Here is a 19,123-nt window from a genome sequence, read left to right on the forward strand (position 1 = left end):
TGCCGGGCGCCCGCCTGCTCTCGCGGGTCCAGCGATCCCGTGTCTTAGACGCTTATTTTAAACAAGCTCTATGCTCCAACTCACCATTTGGAGACAAAGTCACGGCGGGCATCGAGTGCATGCTGGGCTCTGCTATGTACTTAAAATCCACAGGGATATCCCTAAGAATTGAAAACAGCATACGAATCAGAACCAGTACCTCACAAAAGCACATTCGGAAGAATTACCCAAATAAAAGCAACGTGCCTTTTCATTAGGCTTCCGGGATGGAGTTTTATTACTAAAAAGCTTTCATTTTACAAATGCCTTTCCATGAAAATTATAATAGTGTCAGTGGCTCTGCTTTCTGACTATTCAACTCTGGCCCTCATATTGCTAAATATTCTGGAGTGCTGAACTCATCTGTGGCCCACAGAGGCGAGGTGCTTGAGCAAGCCTGAGGAATGTGATTCACCTGCCAGCCAGCCAGCCTTACCCATCACCCCTTGAGCGAGCAGGAGAGTTCGAAAGCCCCGGTGGTGAGTGTGGATGACAGCGGCCGGAGCTGCAGGGACCTGCCCTTGCTAGTTCTATCCGCCCAGAGACACAGGCCACAGAGTCAGTGCCCGATTCAGTGCTTGGGATGAAGCCTATTTACAGCTGACAGGTAAAGGGGCATAGTACAGGGCAAAAACCAAAATACAGAGCAGCAAAACTTCATGATAAAAATGCCTGAACATGAAAAATTCAAACGCCTTCACCTCAACTGAGAACCAAATGTACTAGGTACCTTTTTGTCTTCTTTCTTTTTTATAATAAAAGATATTTGGTAATTCTGAAGGCGTTTTGGTATTGCTGCTTCCTAAGGACCAACAATGTTTTGTGGGGTAATGTGTGGGAAGTGTACTCTGATGAGCACCATAGGACGAGGAACGATTTAACTTAAAGGTATGATGTGAGTTGCAATACTTTGCTTAATTGGAAAATAATTGTACTTCCATTCTCTCGTGGATTTCTCTATGCATTTGTCCAGCATCCAGAGGGAACAAATGTCCAGAGGAAAGAGACTTCTGCTGTAACCAGGGAAGTGACGTTTATTGGTTCCTGGGACTCCCTGAGTGAGGCGAGACTGTCTTTCTGAATGACCCAAGTGCAGATTCACGCCCCCCTCAGACTTATCACTAGTAGATAGTGAATTTTATAACACGGATTGAAGCAGGAGCGCTTCCTAAATGAATCACCCTATCTTAGGTTCACATCTTTAGTAGGTATAGCAAAAAAAGTTCCAGGGCCCTATTTTAACAAGTCTTGGTACTAGAGTAGAACAGCAGTTCTCAACCTTTTACAGGGCAGCATGCCAGATATATGAATTACGATTCACAACAATAGCAAAGTTATAGTTATGAAGTGGCAACAGAAATCACTTCGTGGTTGGGGACCCACAACATGAGGGACTGTCGTGAAGGGGCCACAGCATCAGGCAGGCTGAGAACCAGAACTGACTCTGGGCCACCCTTAGGACTTCATTACTTCTGGCAAAAATGCCTGCTAGGGATAGTTGAGCTTCATAAAAACAATACCATTTTTCTACTTAGATCCAGTAGTTCAATATAACCAGGTTGGAACTGGTTTTAGATAATCTGGTTTGGAAATGAACTTATCAAAAGCTAACAAGGCTGTGGCATTATAAAAGTAAAAGATATACAGCAATATTTACCAGTTTCTGTAAAATTCCTTTAAGAATATTTTAACCAAAATGAATACCTTTGGTTAAAAGACAAAATAAAACCGTCAGAACAGGAGCCCTGTGGCCACTGGCGTGCTTTTGGCTGATTCGAGGGCACAGCTGCCAAGCATAAGCCCCAAGTCTCCTTTAGAGCTTCGGCTGTTCAGCTGTTACAGAAAGCTCAGCTTCCCTTGGCTGTTTTCTTTAGTGTGTCTGGGTATCTTGTGGCATGGCTGTCTGTGCACTGTCTGTGTGCTTGGTGACTCCGTAAGGCATCAGATCCCCTGGAACTGGAGTTACACAGACTGCTCTGAGCTGTCATGTGGGTGCCGGGAATTGAATCTGGGTCCCGGTCCTCTTAACCACGAACCACCTGGCCCTCTTCTTCTGTCATGGTGCTATGCTACAATGAGGCAGAGGACACATGTGTTTGGAAAAACCCCTCTTAGATAAAGTCCCAGAGCTGGGACCTTCCTGCCCCTGGGCTCAGGCTGCTCTGGGCTCAGGGTTTCCTTCTCCTTCCAGATTCACCAGCACTTACTCTCAGGAGAGATGTGAGGTCCGAGTTGGTTTGCCCCCGACTGAGTTACCTTCTCTGCCTCCCTGAGTCCCTTCACCAGGTCACAATCAGTCTGACCTGCAGTTTGAATTTTGACCATTTCATGCCCTATATATCCTTAGCACATAACTTTAACTATTAGACTGCTTCGCACATTAAATCAGAGTTCATATCAAATGTTTATCTTAGTGACTGACATACAGAAGCACTAGCTCTAGAATTGTATCTTTGTTAGTGACTAGGCCAGTGCTGACTTCTGGGAGGGAAAGGAGGACTCTAATATCACTGCCTTCACTTAGTCAAAGCTTCTTATTGGTTAGATTCTACACAGCTATTTCAAAGCCCTCTGACTGGTATAGCTTCTCAATATTAACCACTTTCTTTCACACCACTCTACCTTCAATGCTGGAAACAGCAACTAAAGACACAAACATCTGAATGTAAAATCAAACCACTAACAACACACACACACACACCCTTGTCAGGCTGGTGAGATGGCTCAGTGAGTAACAGTGCTTGCAGTGCAAGTGTGAGGACCTGAGTTCAAATCCCCAGCACCTATGTAATAGCAAGACATGACTATGAGATAGAAGACGACGCTTGATGTCCTTCTCTGGACTCTGCATACATGTGGATGGTCATGTGCACACCCTCACATGTGTGTCCATACACCATATGCACACACCCAAACCAAACCAAACCACCCAAACAAAGACATTCAGTGTCCACATGAGATTCTCTGTAAGAAACAGCCCCCCTTTCCCCCTCCCTCCCGTTCGTCCTTCCTGGCCAGCACTCTCCTCTGAGCTAAATCTCTAGGCCTAAGAACTAGCTTTTCTGAAGAAAGACCTAAGTTTGAAATACTGAAAGAGTAAGGATGAGCTAACCAGCAGGATTAGAGAGTCCAGTGAGTGTCCTCGGGGTCACCTGGAAGGGTATAGTGATGGCGTAAGGTGCACACAATCTGATCTGACCTCAGCTACCCTGACAATACTGAGGGTCTTCTCTGCCTGCTTGCCCTCCATGGAGTCGTCTGAGGAGGAAACCACTGGCTGAGGTTCAAGGCCGCCTGCTTTCTCTTCAACTGCCACTGCTAGGTGGGAGGGAAGTGCACTCTCCCGCCCTGGCAAGGCTGCCACTGAGTTGTTCTTTGTGACCATAAATACAGGCTGGTTCCACCCAAGAACTGACTTTAATTAGAAAGATTACCACTTATTTCTTTGCAACTAAATCATAAAATATCAAGATACTTAATAAAACCAGCTTAAGGATTTATTTTTTTGACTTTAAAAAAACATATATTTTTTTTTTTGCATAAAAGAAAGTAGTCACTATATTCTGATTCTACTCAACAAGCACCCTGCTTAAAGCTGATGATATGCGGGGGTTCACAGCATGGGTGATCACAGAGGCCATGAGGAGACAAGGTGTTGACTACACTCGTGTTTTCCTTGGGTTTGCTCTGAGGCCAGGATCTCCGTGTGTGACTCTCACATAATCACATGTAGCCAGACGCCCTGTCCCCTGCACCCTGCCCTGCCGTGTTTTTTTTTTTTTCAAAGATGAATAAGGTATCAGTAAAGTGAGCAGGAGGGGGCGAGCGAGGTGGCTCAGTGGGGGAAAGGGCTGCCGGGCAAACCTCACTGGAAACATGAGCTGAGCTCACATCGCGCGCGTACACACACACACACACACACACAGCTGCAGAATAAAAATGTAAAGCAGGGCTGGAGAGACGTCAGCAGCTCAGAGCACCGCTGCTCTCCAGAGGACCCGGGTTCAACCCCCAGCACCCACACCAGCCCACGACTGCTTGCACTCCAGGGGATCTGACACCCTTACACTAATGCACAGGAAATAAATTATTTATAATATTTGGCCACAAACAGCGGCAGCAGCAGCAGCAAACCAAGTTCAAATCCATGTACTTTTGGGAGATTCTCCAAAGATTGTAAGGGATTGTTATAAATGTTTAGATTTTAATCTCCGATTGTCAGTATTTAAATCACTAAAGCGCTGTGGCTGGAGGACCTGAACGCTGCTGGGTATTACCCAGCTCTGGCTATCATCTTTGAATTGCTTGTTTCCTACGTCAGGTTATTTTCTGATGAAAACTCACCATTCCCACACTCGCAGGCTTTTATCATCCGATGTGCTCACAAACCTTCGGTTCTCATCAACAAAGACAATGGTGTTGACAGCCCCCAAATGCCGGTCATATTCTTGAACAATCTCTCCACTGCGAATGTCCCACTGTGTAGCAAGGAGAGGGAGGTAAGAGGTAAGAAGACTCAGGAAAACCAGCCAGACACACCTCGGGGCCTACAGACTCCTCCGTCTCCATGTTTATGAACTGACTGCTGCCTTCTAAGCACAAGAGTGGACCCTCAGAGTGGCAGACATCACAAAATGAACGCTCTGTTCTCTTCCTGCACACAATCTAAAGCTCACAAACCCTGACAGACATACCGAGAAAAGACTGACCTGTACGATCTTTTTATCGGACATCCCGGCCACAAAGAGATTTTGCTTATCTTCATCGGGATTGAACTTGACGCAGTAGGGTACTTTGCGGTTTGTAAATCTTGATATACACTGTCCTGGACCAAAGAGTCAAATTAAACGGAAATGTAAGGCTGACTTCTAGAGCATGACAGCAGCCTGAAGCCCTAGTGAGTCGTCCTCACTTACTGATTCTGAGCAAGGGCAGCTTGACTCTTAAAACTACTACATTGGTACTTTTCAAAGATTTAAAAAAAAATATTAAAAATATTTTTGTTCAGGGGCTGGGGAGATGCCTCGGTTGGTGAGAATGCTTTCTGGGCAAGTGTGAGGATTGTGTTTGAATCACCAACATCATATCAACAGCCAGGCATGATTAAGCATATCTTTAAACCCAGCGCTGGGGCAAAGGGACACATGAGTGTTAGCCAGAGTGGCAAAACTGGTAAGCGTTCAGTCCAGCAAGAAACCCTACCTAAAGGCAATAAAGCGGACACACACACACCTCTCTCTCTCTCTCTCTCTCTCTCTCACACACACACACACACACACACACACACACACACACACACACACACACACACACAGACTTTCCCCAAAAGGAATGTATCATCTCATCAGTTCTAGAGACAAATCCTACTGATATCAGTGCAGTGGGATATTTGAGAACTGAACGTCCTGGTACAAGCCGTGAGTGTAAGCGGCTCCTCATGTCAGGCTGAGCGGTGAGTTGGAAACAGAGAGAAAAGATGGTGTGGGTTAAGAACAGGCAAAGGCTCTGTGGTGACGGCGCAGTTACTGTGGTTGCTGGAATCGGTGCAGACTAGGAAAGGGTGTGAGAGCCCTGCTGCATGCTGAATGTTCTGTCTTAACCTTGGTGTGTTTAAAACAAATCCATATGAGTTTGCTGAATTAAAAACCATCACCAAACACCTGTGTACCTTATACTTTATGTGTATCTCAGCGTTGAAGAGCTATAGGATGGTTGCCTTTTAGCCCTGGGGACACTGAAGAAGTGTCTGGTCCACACTGGAACACACTGGTCCACACTGAACCACCAATCACATAAGACAGGAGTTCACATCAACATCATCAATTTGGGCAACTGGACTAAATCTTACTTTTGGTCTGTGCAATGCACTATACTGAGTATGTGGGGGATAGAGAGAGATCAGATGGTGCCCAGAGCAGTTTGTGTCTGTCTGTCCTTCAGTGTTTGCTGTGTAACCATCCAGGTGTGAACAGTGCTCCCCAGGGAGAGCACTGGTTACACAGATGAGGCCCAGTCTACAAGCACGCTGGTGCCGTCAGCTGCTTCCCAATGAGAAGCTACAGTGCATCATTTCACCGGGAACCACAGAAATGCACAGCAAGGCCATCTCAGAGAGTAAGACGCACTCACCTGTCTCGGTGTCCCAGAGTTTAAGGTACCTGTCGTAGGCCGCGCTGAGGAACTGTGTTCCCGCAGTGTTGAAGCAGATGTCTCTCACAGCTTTACTGTGACCTGGAGGTGGAGCCAGAAGCTGTGGTGAGGAGAGGAGCTGCACCACCAGGGTACTTAGACAGTGGTCTCAAGGAAGCCCTGCTCCATCTGGCTTCCCAACAACCAGGCTGGGGGAGGGGCCGCTGTCATTCCTTCAAGGTGCTGGACCTGGGCGGGAGGGTGAGCCTCACAAGGCTTTGGCAAGAACTCAGAGGAAAGGCCTGTGTTCGTTTTTAACTTGTCCTGCATCTCTGTAATATGCAGTACACACACTGATGGCTCCCAGCCAAGGGTTTACTGAGACCTAAATTCTAATGAGACTTGGGAGGCTCGCTTTCAGTTCCCTCCGTGTGCTGGGGGCAAAGCAAAGCGACCCAATCCCAAGTTCAGGAACTGGGACCTCCTTCAGCAACTGCACATGTCTCGACCACTGCTTAACTTCACAGAAATTGATTCAAAACTATAATGTTAGCTGTATTTTCTAAAAGATGTTATTCTGAAACTAAATTAATTTCAGGGCACTGACTAAACTCTACTTAGACGTCAACCCTGCCGGAGCAATCCATCTTTTCACAGTTCTGAGCAAAGTAAAACGCAGTTAAACCAAAGCAGAAATTCACATCTTTTCACTATGACCAGGACACAAATAATTTCTTTCACAAACGTATACCGCTCAAATTGTCAGCTATGGCTGTCTCCTGGAGCCATCCCCAGTGCAGCACTCCATGGTAACAAGCACAGCGACTAGGAGCCCCCACACCACCCCCTGCAGAGCATCGATTCAGAGAGGACTCCAGCACCGCCCCCCCTGCCTCCCCCCTCCCCCGCCTGAAGACTGTTCTGGCAGTACAGGTGAGGCCGATGGAGATCAAATCCACCGCATCTGAGGGTCGTATTATTCCCCTACGGACAGGTGACAGTTTTCCTAGAAGTCTTGTGTGCTGGTGTGGTATCTTGGTATCTGTTCGCACTGAGTACCCACACAGGGATAGCACAGCGGGAGAGGACAGATTCCCACTTTAATCTAAAAACAGAGCCCCTGTGATCCACAGCCCTTCACTGTGGTACGGTTAAATCTGGAAAGAACAAGAAGCAACAAGGACAGAGGCAGCCTTCGCGGAAAGGCCACTCGCACACAGCCTGCCTGTCCCTCCTTGGTCCACGTCTCAACCACGTTTCTCACGCGTCAGCTTCCAGGTCCTGAAAGCTTCGCCTCTGGCCCCTGCTCAGTGGACGGCTTCACTAGCCGCTCAGAATCAACAAGTCCCACCTCAGGTCCCCGTCCTGTCTAAAGGTGGCCGCCTGGCCGCCCGGCCACCCGGGAGTCGCGGAGGGTGGCTGCCCTGCATCACTCACATCCGGGGACTGAATCTCATTACATGTTCTCTTCTCACCATTTCAACAGAGACTAATAACTGTGTGGGTTTTTTTTTTCCTTTCTGGGCTTGCCTATCACAGTGTGTTCCAGACTGCCACAATATCTCTGTACTCTTCCGATCCCAGCCCTTTCTAGTAAGGACTGTTAAAAATGGCTCCTCAGTGCCATCACAGGTCGAAGCCTCTCTCACCAGCAGCACGCCTGCTCTCCATGCTCTGGCTCCCTTCTATTTTTAACCAACTTGTCCCTCCCCTATCGCCTGGCAGATCGTGACTGCACGGTGGTCCCTGGCGCTGTGCTCTCTAGCCTGGCGGTCCCTAGCCTGGCGGTTTCTCGTGGCTTCCACCACCCTCCTGCCCTCCCCGCCTACCAAGAGAGATTTACTCCTTCACAGCTCAGCTCACGGCCTGTGCACTTTCCTTTACATCAGCGCAGTAAAATTACTGCTGATGATGCTATTTTTCTTGCGAAAGCATTCCTAAACAGATTTATAGGCAGTGAGAAAAAGAAATATTACCAATAAATGTTCTCAGACAGCGCCGGTCTCCATAAACTTCCCATAGCTGGAGAGAATAAAAACACATGAAAATATTAATGTTTTCTTTACGGCATTAGAAAGTGGACCTCATGTACACCAAGAGTGCGCTCTGCCCCCAGCACAGCTCTAGCCCCGGGGACGGCAAGCTTAATACAAGCTTTCATCAAAGTCGCTGGCTAGCTGTGTGCCACCTCTGTGGGCGCAGTGACTCAACTGCTCGATGCTGCCTGGTTTGCCAGTCTGTCTTACAGCTGGGACAAAGTATGGACAAGCACATTCTTTACAATGGAGCAGGTTTTTACATCAAAACATCAGACAAGTTAGCTACACATGCAGTTTTCCTGAGGACTTTCATTTTCTTACCTTTTACCCCTCTATATTTTATGTATTTTTCTATAAGGATCAGTTTTTTACTTTTGTAACAAACTAATTTTTAAAGTAATTTAAATGTTATTAGCACCACTGTGATGTACCACTTTAACACTGAAAAGTATCTTTAAAAATATTTTCTGGGTAACACGCATAGAATCTCTATGAAACTAATAACATCTATGGGCTCACGATTCTAACCATATCTAAAGCAGATAAATACAAAGGTTTCAAAGCTACGTCCCGCTTGTCTCCCTCCCATTCATCCTGACAGTGCGGCCAGACAGAAGCCTCAGTCCTGCCCACACCGGGCGAGGCCCGCTGGGACCTGCTCCCTTGCTCGGGACCGCAGTTATCCTTTTCCTCTTATGTTCTATGCTCTGACAAGCACAGAGCTACTGCGCTTCCAGCACACGCTGTGCTGACTGGACCTCCTCATTCTCCTCAGCAGACTCTCCTCTCCCTGCCCCACTCCTCTTCCTTGGCCGTCCTGTCGGCAGGGTCCCTCTAAGGTTAGACCTTGCCCCGTGCCTGCCTGTCTTACGGTTACTGACATCAAGAAGCAATGATCATCCCAGGAACAGTCCGAATTTCCCTCTGCACGTAACAGTTTCCAAGTTGGTGTCTACAGATGTCAGCTATACTCAACTTTATGTTTTGTTCTTTATCCAAGGGAAGATTGTAATCTCAATGGATAAAGTGAAACTTAAGAAAATTAGAGATTTTCTGAGGAACCGTTTTAATCAGAGACAAACTATTCCTATCACAGATGCCCGAATAGTTGCTCCATTAAAAGCAATAGCTTTACACACTGATAGTACTCATCAATATTTTAAAAGGATAAAGCCGTAACGATCTGACTCTCCAAGCCACAAGAATACTATAGGGTTGGTATTTATTCAACCACCACAATGATCTTGACGCAGAAGAGACAAAGATACCAACTATTCTTTAAAACCTAAGGTTTCAAAGACGCTCTGTTCATATCGGGTTGACAAGAGCAACAGCTAACTGGCTTCGCCTGCCGCACTACGGCCGGGAGGAAGGCTCGGATGGCGCTCCCTTCCGGAGACCACCAAGAGCAGAGATGGCTGGGGGCACCGCTGGTTGGTGTCCCAGTGTTCAAAGGGAACGAAAAAAGAAACTTTACTGTCTACTCTCTAGAAGTAGGGTTTCCATCAGACGGCTCTTCATCCTCAGCCAGTCTGAGGAACACACACACTCAGGTGCATAGCCATAACCTCCATAAAAAATGCATTATTCCTGATTCAATATTTATGTGCCCATGCCAAAGGGATTGGATTACACCCTAATCAGTTGTCTGAGCTTTAAAAAGACTCTAGCCAACTGGACCACAGAGCCATGTCGGCATCTACAAGTTTGGAAGGAGTCCATAAATAGCTACATCCATAGGGCTTAACAGAAAATAATTAGCTTCTAATTGCCTAACAACCACAAACTTATTTGTGATTCATCACACAGACTTAACCAAAGTACTGGCTCTGCAGCATTCTCAGGGTGAAGGAAAACTCACCTTAATTTTACAGTCCATGGAGCAGGACAGCAACAAATGTCCAGACAGAGGGAAGAGCCTGACAGCACTGACACCCTAAAAAAGGCGGCACATTGTCAAACCGAAGCTCTCAGGAGGCGGCAGGGCGCAAGCAACCCAACTTGCTATTTTTCTTTATTCTGACCGTCATGGTCTAGACTAGCCTTCATCAGTGTTGTACGAGGCCTTATCTCGATGCTAACCTAGTCAAGGCCTCAGATTTTCACTTCCTCATGCTAAGCAGGTCAAACGGCTCCATGCCCCATTTCTTTCCCTTTCTGTAGTCCCCTGTTCTTGGCAAAGATCTGGAAATTAACAGCTGGAACAGGGCAGATAACAAAGAATATCAGCCCCTAACATTTGCAAATATCTCACTCTGAATTATTTTAAACTTTACCTTGGATTTGACAGCAAGGAACAGCTACTCTCTGGCATGTAATAACCCAGGAGCCAAAGGCAGCAGACTCAGTACCATCTGCCCACTGTCCACTGTGGAACAGACGGCAGACGGCAGACGGCAGCAGGAACTTTTGGGGAAAGGGACAATCGACAGGGTGGGGGATGGACACTGACCCAAAAAGCTCACATCCTGGCCAGCCTGGGTGGCCTTGAAGACTGGACCCTCCAAAGCCGCCTCACATCTACCTTGAATCTGCTGCTCCCTCCCACTGCCTGCCCACCCTGTGCTTTGCATGGCTTCTCTCCGGGCTGTATAATGACAACAGTCAACTGCCTTACCTTTGTGTGTCCAGACCACACATGGATTTGTTTTTTGGGAAGGTAACATTTTTCAGGCGGCACAGTTGACCGTAGATTAACGCCAACATCCTGAGGTATGTGAAGGTAGGACCGGCCTTGATAGTCATACATTTCTTTAACTAAAACAAAATGTTGAAAGAAAGCCATAAATAAACATAAATCACAGTCATGGAATCTGTATTCCTAAAATAGGGACAAATTCCCAGATCTACTGTCCACAGAGCCTTGGGTGCTAGCACGCTGATGAGGCTCAATGTGACGTTCTCGCCATCACTACACAGCAAGGCAGTAGTTGACAATTTCCAAATACCCAAGAGGTAAGAGACCTTAAACAAGACCTATGGTGCTCTCAGTCGGCCACACACTCTAGTGACAAAGACTTCACTGCAGTACAATTATGAGTGAGAAAAGATAATCTTTAGGTCTCTCGAGTCTCTGATCTAGAATCTGAGGTGAAACAGGCCAAGAAAGGAGACAACCAAGGTAGGCGTGGGCGTTCCTTTCTCCACCTTCCCACTTTCTGCCTGTCCTTGTTTTCACGGCAAGCTCTACGCGGGTGGCGTCACACGAGCATCAACCCTGCTTACAGAAGCCCACTCAGACATGCACGCTGCAGTGCTGGTGCCGTGCAAAGCTGTGTGTTGTTCCGGACACACAATGACTTCATTTTGGAAAACAAAGACCTACAATCTGCCTGCCGAATTCCTTAGCATGTGCACATGGAGGCGGTACACTTTTGGATTGTGTTTGTTTGGTTTTAAAAGCTGCTATTTGAGTGGTTGGTGTGAGTTTCACTAAAAATTACTAAATGAGTTCTGGCTTGGGATTAGGACAGAAATGGCCTTAAGTATTGTGCTGCCATTTTGTACTAGGTGTTCATGCAAAGTGATGTTCTCAGAAGTGAGGTAAAATCAAAATACTGACCAAGTCTGAAAAACATTAAACTGCTCTCTACCTCCCGCAGTATCAACTACTGAACAGAGATTATGTAAAAATCAGTAACATCAATCTCATCAGTGTGGACACGCAGTTCCGTCTTTCCAGTTTCTGCTTCTAGAGCTGAGCACCACAGCACTAGCCAGAAGCCTTGGAAATAAAACTGAAGTTTGTGACACTGTTTGGTCTCCTGAAGCGTCAGGACTTGATGTGTCAACACTCCGTGCCCGCACTGAACCATTAGGCCTCTGGTCACCGGCACATAATTTCTTAACTGTAACAACTCTCAGTGAACATGACATTACAGCCCATCTGTAAGTCTAGTAGTCAGTTCATATGGAAACAGTTTTTTCTTTAAAAGTGAATGTACTGGATGACGACCCGTGAGTATCTGGCTTGGATTGAAATTGAAAGTGAAGTTAAGTAACTGACCGCCTAAGGAATCTACTTTGTTTTAGGAAAGAACTTACGGATCACTCAAGTTTCTTTACTCATCTTGAAAAATCCACTGATACTTAAACGGAAATTTCTGTGCTTGTCATTGATCATGCTACATTTTCCCTTTAGTAGTATAAACAGGTCTACGGTGATTTCTTTAGTGCAAATTGTTCGTAATATAATGCTTACATAACAGTGGCCAATAGTGTAAGCAACTGCTATTATACGGAGCGAGAAAAAACAACAGATTTTCATGAAAATAAAGACGTTTGAAAACCGCACTACCATGCAGGATCGTCTTCTCCTCCCCAGGTTTCTCTTCTTCCTGTTTGCCTTTTTTCTGCCTCTTTGCCGTGATCTCATCCAATTCCTTTTGTTCTTCCTAAAAAAAGCAAGCAGTGAACTTTAAAATGAGAGCCTGAACTCTCATCATGCCCACCACTACTGGCGTATACCCTTTGTAATGAGGTTCACAAACATGCCTCCTAGGACAGCAATGGCAACTCTGCCACAACCAGAGACAGAGCACCTCCTAAACAGATCACGAGATGACAGAAAACACATGCTCCACAATATTTTTAAACTAAATTAACTCTCTCTCTCAGTCTGTCTCTCTCTGTCTCGTCTCTTTCTCTCTCTCTCTCTCTCTCTCTCTCTCTCTCTCTCTCTCTCTCTCTCTCTCTCTCTCTCTCTCTCTCTCTCTCTCTCTCTCTTCCCCCCACCCCTGGAATGCCTAGAAATAAATTTATCATGTTGTGCTAATCATGTGAATGACAAGCTATCAGAAAATCAGGTATCAGAGACGCTGAGTTTAGAGCACAGTCCTGTTTTCACTGAGTTGCTTCTACATCGTTAAGACAACGAAACAAGCAGTAATTATGGATTTGAGACCAATTTTTTTGGGGAGATCTGGGAAGATAAGACAGGGAAACAGCAAATTCATATTTATAATAAACAAGTCCAGGTATGATAGCTAAAGGAAGACAGCAGATGTAGGAACAGCTGGAACACCACCTTCTGAAGGACAGAGTTGTCCTGATCTTGTCTGTCACTGTGCTTCAGAACCTAAAACAATCCCTAGGTCTCAGGGACAGTGGGTTACAGAGGTGGGCAAGAATTCTGAAGTTTCATTTTATAAACTTCACAAGGGTCTTTTTAAAAATAATATAGATAAAGCTTAAGATTTTAAAAGTAAATTAGCCGGGCGGTGGTGACACACGCCTGTAATCCCAGCACTCTGGGAGGCAGAGGCAGAGGCAGTCGGATTTCTAAGTTCAAGGCCAGCCTGGTCTACAGAGTGAGTTCCGGAACAGCCAGGGCTATACAGAGAAACCCCGGTCTCAGGAAAAAAAAAAAAAAGTAAATTAGTGCTTTCCGGTGGTGACGACCTTCCTACGAGAACACGCCTCTCGCAAAGGATCTCCTTCTTCCCTCCCCAGAAGAGAAGAGGAAACACAAGGAGAAGCGCCTGGTGCAGAGCCCTAGTTCCTACTTTGTGGATGTGAAATGCCCAGGCTGCTATAAAGTCATCACGGTCTTTAGCCATGCACAAACAGTCATCTTGTGTGCTGGCTGCTCCACTGTCCTGTCAGCCTACAGTGGAAAAGCAAGGCTGACAGAAGGATGCTCCCTCAGGAGGAAGCGGCACTGCAGCCCCTGCCTGATTCAAGATGACTGGGAACCTTCCCAATAAACACATTTTGGATTAAAAAAAAAAAAAAAAAGTAAATTAGTTAATAAAGTCACTACCAATCCCAGAGTGAGAGCAAGGCTGACTCTAGTAACTAGGTCAGGGGTGGGAAGAGCAGGCAGGGGAACCTCTGAGCGAAAGTAACAGTGACCATATTAAAAAATGGTTCTATATTCTACATAAGTCAAAAGAGCATAGGGGACAATATGACAAAAAAAAAAAAAAAAAAAAAAGGCAAATTCAAATATTGCAAAGAAAAGCAAAGAAGTTTTACTATATTTTCTCAGCTAAGGCTGAGAAATTCTGATGAGTCATGGGTTCTCAGGGGAAATCTCACATTTATCAACACAGACATGACTGGTAGAGACACACACATTGGAACGGACAAGGAAAACATCAAAGCTTACTTCTGAAGGCTTGGCCACATCTTTTTCGTCCACGTATTTTGCCCACGGTCCCAAGAAACCATCAATATTAGATGCATCGTTTTCTTTGAACTTTTTCCTCTTTTCTGTTTTCTTCTGACCAGTTTCAAATACAGTTAAGCCTGCATTAGCCACAAACATAAACGGAGTGAACAGCCTGATTCTCTCTAGAATATGATCTTATATGGTTACAGTAGATCTAAGCAATCAGACCCAATGCCTAACTCTGCCACACAGACCCACGCGAGCTGACAAAAAGAAACTTCTTCTAGTAGTAGTAGTAGTAGTAGTAGTAGTAGTAGTAGTAGTAGTAGTAGTAGTAAAGTTATTCTTATTAGCTTAAGAAGGGGGAGACCAGCTGCGGCTTGGCAGGAAACCCAGGAAGAACGGTGTCACCAGTTTGTTAGTCTAGGTCTCTTAAAGACTCATGACAGAAGCAGGGCAGCTGCAGGGCATGGAGGAGCTGCTCAGTCCAGGCACCTTCTTAATGAATCAAAAGCTAGTATTGGTGGACTTCTTGCTTTGTTGGCAGAGACATGGTCTCATGTAGCCTAGGATAGCCTTAGCTGGGACTATAGGCATGTATTACCAGGCCTAGCAAGATTTCAGCAACTCTGAAAACAAAATAAACTAATTTGTTATTAAAAAATGGGATTAGAGAACATCATACGCTCACTAATTTATTCTTCCTTCATGTGTAGACAACAAAACAGATTGGACAGGGTTTCAGACTCTGATCTGATATCACTTCCATAAGTCAATCTGAACCTGGCCCCCAGTGTCATCAGCTTTAAAAAGAGCGGACAGAGCACTGATGGCTTGATTTTGATTTCATTAGTAGGTGAAGGCTGCATACGGTTTTCACCTGCTATTGAACATCATAATCGCAAGCTACGAGTGAAAGAAAGGGAGTGCAATGGAAAGAGAAAAACCCACTTACATAAACTCAAGGCAGTGCTCATGGGCTCTAGGTTACAACGAGCAAATACAATCCCATTTCAATACTACTTCACGCATACTCGTAGGATAGTTTCATAATAAAGGTTATCCTTGTACAACTATCACATTTTATCTTAGTAGCATTTTATAAACACATATTCTGATGAGACTTGAACAAAGATGACATTTAGGCTATGATGGTTTGTCTCATTTTAATTACTAAGTGAATATGAACATAAGTATGCTCTGAACGACATTAAAATTCTGCTATTACAGCAATTTGTCAAAATTATTTTAACAGACACCTAGTACAGAATTTCTCTGTAAAGAAAGCCCAACCATCAAATTTACCCATACATTAATTGTAAGAGAACAATCTATAGAGGTCGGTGTGGTGCGAATATTCAAAATTTCGGCCAGCCTGATGAGCGGCACAGGGGAGCTGTAAACAGCAGCTGTTCTAACCTCTACCCTTCCAGCCTATATTGCTCCATTTGTTCACCTTAAAAAATCCCAGGAGCTAAACCATGCTAGCTCTTCCACCGACTGACGCCTGCCAGGCCCTCTGACTGCCTCCTCCAGTTCATTACCTTGATTCTTCTCCGCTTCTTCCACAGAGCCAATATATTTAGCAGACACCTGATGATTATCTAACGAAGGGTCCAGCGCATAGCCTGAAAGCAAAAGGGTACAAATGACTGATCCAACCTTTACAGCTCGTCCTATTACTACCCGCAAACACCCATTTCATCTTTTCCGCTCCAGACAACAAAACAGTGTCTCTAAGGATTAGGCCTTCCTTTCCGGGTTCCGTTTTCATTTACAACACTTAACCCGCATGTCAGGCGGGACCAGGAAAGACCTGAGAGGAGAAAGAGTATTTCTAGGATGAATCTCACAAACAGCCACTGCAGCACTGAGAGTCTTTCTAGCTGTGAATTCAAAGGTCAATTTCAAATGATCTCAGAGCTCAAAAATATAGGTATGTCATATGATCAGAACGCTAGGGGGCTATTTTCCTCGTCCTTCTTGTTAATGGATGTTACAGTTAATCATTAAACTAAAAAAGGAATTGAGTTAATAAATTATATATAAGATACAGCTATTATATGGGGGTATCCCCAGTAAGGCAGATCCCCTATGTTTCTGTAGTAACAGAAGGAAGGCTCGCTGCTGCATATGAATCTATCCTTCAGCAATCACATGGTGCATAGTTGCATGTATTTGTGGTCTTCATTGGCCAGAGAGAATCAAGGGAAACAAAGAGTATGCACACTCAGATTTTACAAGTGAGTATGCTATTACAATAAAGCTTTGATAAATGAGTCTTCACAACAAAGCAGCACATTCACAAAAGCCATCCATATCATCAACCTTGTGCCTTACAGGCCCACGCCCACTACCATGAAGACCACTACTGCACTCCTTACAGGGCACGTACTGGAGGACAGATTTAACATTTATTTTTATTTTTTGCAGTTGAAGATCGAAATGAATTTCTTTGGAGAAACAAAAGGATTTGGTATGAGGTATATCTTTAAAACAGGCCAAGAATGTAGGAGTTCAAATCAAATCATCCTTACAATACCAGAATAGAGCCAACCATCTGGATATTAGCTCATTTGCATATAGTTTTCTCTTTTTTCTACCTTTAAAATGTTCTTAGCCAGAGGAGAGATCTTGATTGCTGATGACTCTGGCTTTGGCACCAGTGTGGCAGAGCACCCAGGTAGGCAGCTAGCTGCTGGGGTGCTGACCGGGGTGGATTCGGATCCCTTCAGGAGCTGCTGCCAAAGGCAGCCAGCAACTAGAGAAGCTACTCAGCAGACTTTTTTCTGAGGGAACAAAGCTTAATTTACTGGGGCTGGCACTCTCTGTAGCCAGCGGAAATACTATGAACTCTTTTAACTCCTTGAGGCCAGACAGAAAGAGAAGAGAGAAAATTCACATATGTGTACATACACATATACATACACACACACTGAACGGATAAAATGAAAGACAGAGTCCAATAACTTCATACACACCAATCTATATGCATACACACACACACACACACATACATATACATATATATGTCTATAAACCTACAGACAGACATGTACATATTCACACATAGGATGGTTAGAGCGAAGCTCCAGCAAGCAGGTTCCATGTACTACACACACACACACACACACACACACACACACAAGTACATACCAGTAGTGGATGGAAAGAACAATGGTCCAACCTCCTTTTGCACAAACTTCACACGCACACACAGCTGACAGATGAGGGACAATCCAGCCGTGCCATAGCACGCGTGACCATACCACGCCATACCATACCACGCCATACCATACCATATTTTATCCTTCCTTCCATAGCTTATATATCCTAGCAACATCTTTCAAGCAGTATACAATTACAGTGTGATTACATGTTAATTTCTTCTAGTAAATAATTATGAAAGAAATATGCTTTCCAATACTTGTACAAGAAATAACATTACACAGTGCAGGTAAAGAAAACAAAATATTCTCAAAAAACCACGTACAGACAGAACCAAGCAACTGGTTATAGATTAGCAATGTGTAAGCAAGCAGGGTGGTTTTCTCAGCTAGTTTCTCTTACTGGTCACAAAGAAAGAAGTGATTATCTTACTATTTATCTTTAAAGGTAATCTTGTAAGAATCTTAAAAGAATCACAATTCTAAACTTCTATATAAAAACCAATCATATCTACCTTAAATCCTCAAAATGCATATCTACTCATCAGCAATTTGTAAAAAATCGATCTGGAAGCTAAGGGCAAAAATAGGTATAAGAAACCAATCCTCACTAGTCCACCTTAGTGAGAGTCACAGCAGCCAGTCCTTGTTCCCTGAGGCTGGCGTACTCCTCAGAGTGCGCACTTCTGAACTTCATATTGTTCACTAGGATTTCTGTACATCAGAGCCAGCGGTACAAACATCTCAGCCTAGCTTCACTGACAAGGCTGCTGGTCACGGCTGACAATCTACGTCTCTGAGTTCTTCTCTAGGGTAGTGATTGAATCATTAATCTCCAGCAGCAGTGCCTGCAAGAGATCAAGCATTAGCACTGTGGGTGCCAGAGATGCTGCCCAGTGAGGGACTGGGAGCCCCTTAGAGATTTCACACAATTCTTAGATTAAGTGGAACGTGAGGGCAGCAAGCAGAACCCACAGCAGCATGAAGTCCTCAGGACACCTGGTCCTCAGGGCCGTGCCACATCGAGGCCACCCATGTGGCTGTGGTCACCCGTGAGCTACATTCCACGAGTCCTAAAGCAATCTATTGTTCCTCTGCCAAAGCCCTCGGCACCTGATGTCAGAATCTCTGAAACTGCAGGCTCAAATATCCAAGTTACTTTAGGTTGTTAGGGTATAACGATAACATTAGTGTTACCATCATTTCAAGAATGACTACCAACGGAAAAGAATAAACGCCATTGAAAACCCACAATGGAAAAGGAGCTTCCCAGCCCACAAGGTCATTTAAGAACTACAGTGTTTGTATATTAATTTACTTGAGCTTCGATATAGGACTTTTTTGGTAATCTTTGATATAGAAAAAGACTGTGAGCCACAGGAACGGCTGATGTGGCTCTCTTCTGGGAGCACGCTGGGTTATTATGAGGACTGACTTTACCAGGCATTTATTGGGTAGTGGACTTGGGAAAAACTAACGTGAATGTACCTGAGTAGATGCTCTTTGCCTGGGTTCCCTTGGGCCACTGAGGCTCACATTTACGTGCGCCAAACTTGCATTTGGTAAGGTTTGATACACAAGTGGGCTACACATGAATTTTGTGGCCTTTCCCTTTAACTGAGCCATTTCTCCAGCCC

General features: G+C 45.0%; 2 protein-coding genes across 2 annotated transcripts in view; one reads left to right on the plus strand and one right to left on the minus strand.

Annotated features, from left to right (window-relative positions):
* The window catches only part of Cdc40 (cell division cycle 40), a 53,514-nt gene that overhangs the window by 4,297 nt on the left and 30,094 nt on the right, over positions 1 to 19,123 (minus strand). Inside the window, exons 4-13 of the mRNA XM_052163542.1 lie at positions 15,864 to 15,947; positions 14,317 to 14,456; positions 12,505 to 12,601; positions 10,825 to 10,964; positions 10,069 to 10,143; positions 8,145 to 8,190; positions 6,169 to 6,270; positions 4,749 to 4,864; positions 4,384 to 4,517; positions 85 to 161 (exon numbers count right to left, since the gene is read on the minus strand). Coding sequence (XP_052019502.1) covers positions 85 to 161; positions 4,384 to 4,517; positions 4,749 to 4,864; positions 6,169 to 6,270; positions 8,145 to 8,190; positions 10,069 to 10,143; positions 10,825 to 10,964; positions 12,505 to 12,601; positions 14,317 to 14,456; positions 15,864 to 15,947 — 1,011 coding nt within the window. The remainder of the gene's footprint in view (positions 1 to 84; positions 162 to 4,383; positions 4,518 to 4,748; positions 4,865 to 6,168; positions 6,271 to 8,144; positions 8,191 to 10,068; positions 10,144 to 10,824; positions 10,965 to 12,504; positions 12,602 to 14,316; positions 14,457 to 15,863; positions 15,948 to 19,123) is intronic.
* On the plus strand, positions 13,610 to 13,912 carry LOC127670048 (40S ribosomal protein S27-like; the record flags this gene model as incomplete). The annotated part of the gene is made up of 1 exon (XM_052164329.1): positions 13,610 to 13,912. A coding segment is annotated over one exon (303 nt), but the record flags the coding sequence as incomplete, so codon positions are not given.

The sequence above is a fragment of the Apodemus sylvaticus genome, chromosome 19, assembly GCF_947179515.1.
Source record: "Apodemus sylvaticus chromosome 19, mApoSyl1.1, whole genome shotgun sequence".
Classification (NCBI taxonomy): Eukaryota; Metazoa; Chordata; class Mammalia; order Rodentia; family Muridae; genus Apodemus; species Apodemus sylvaticus.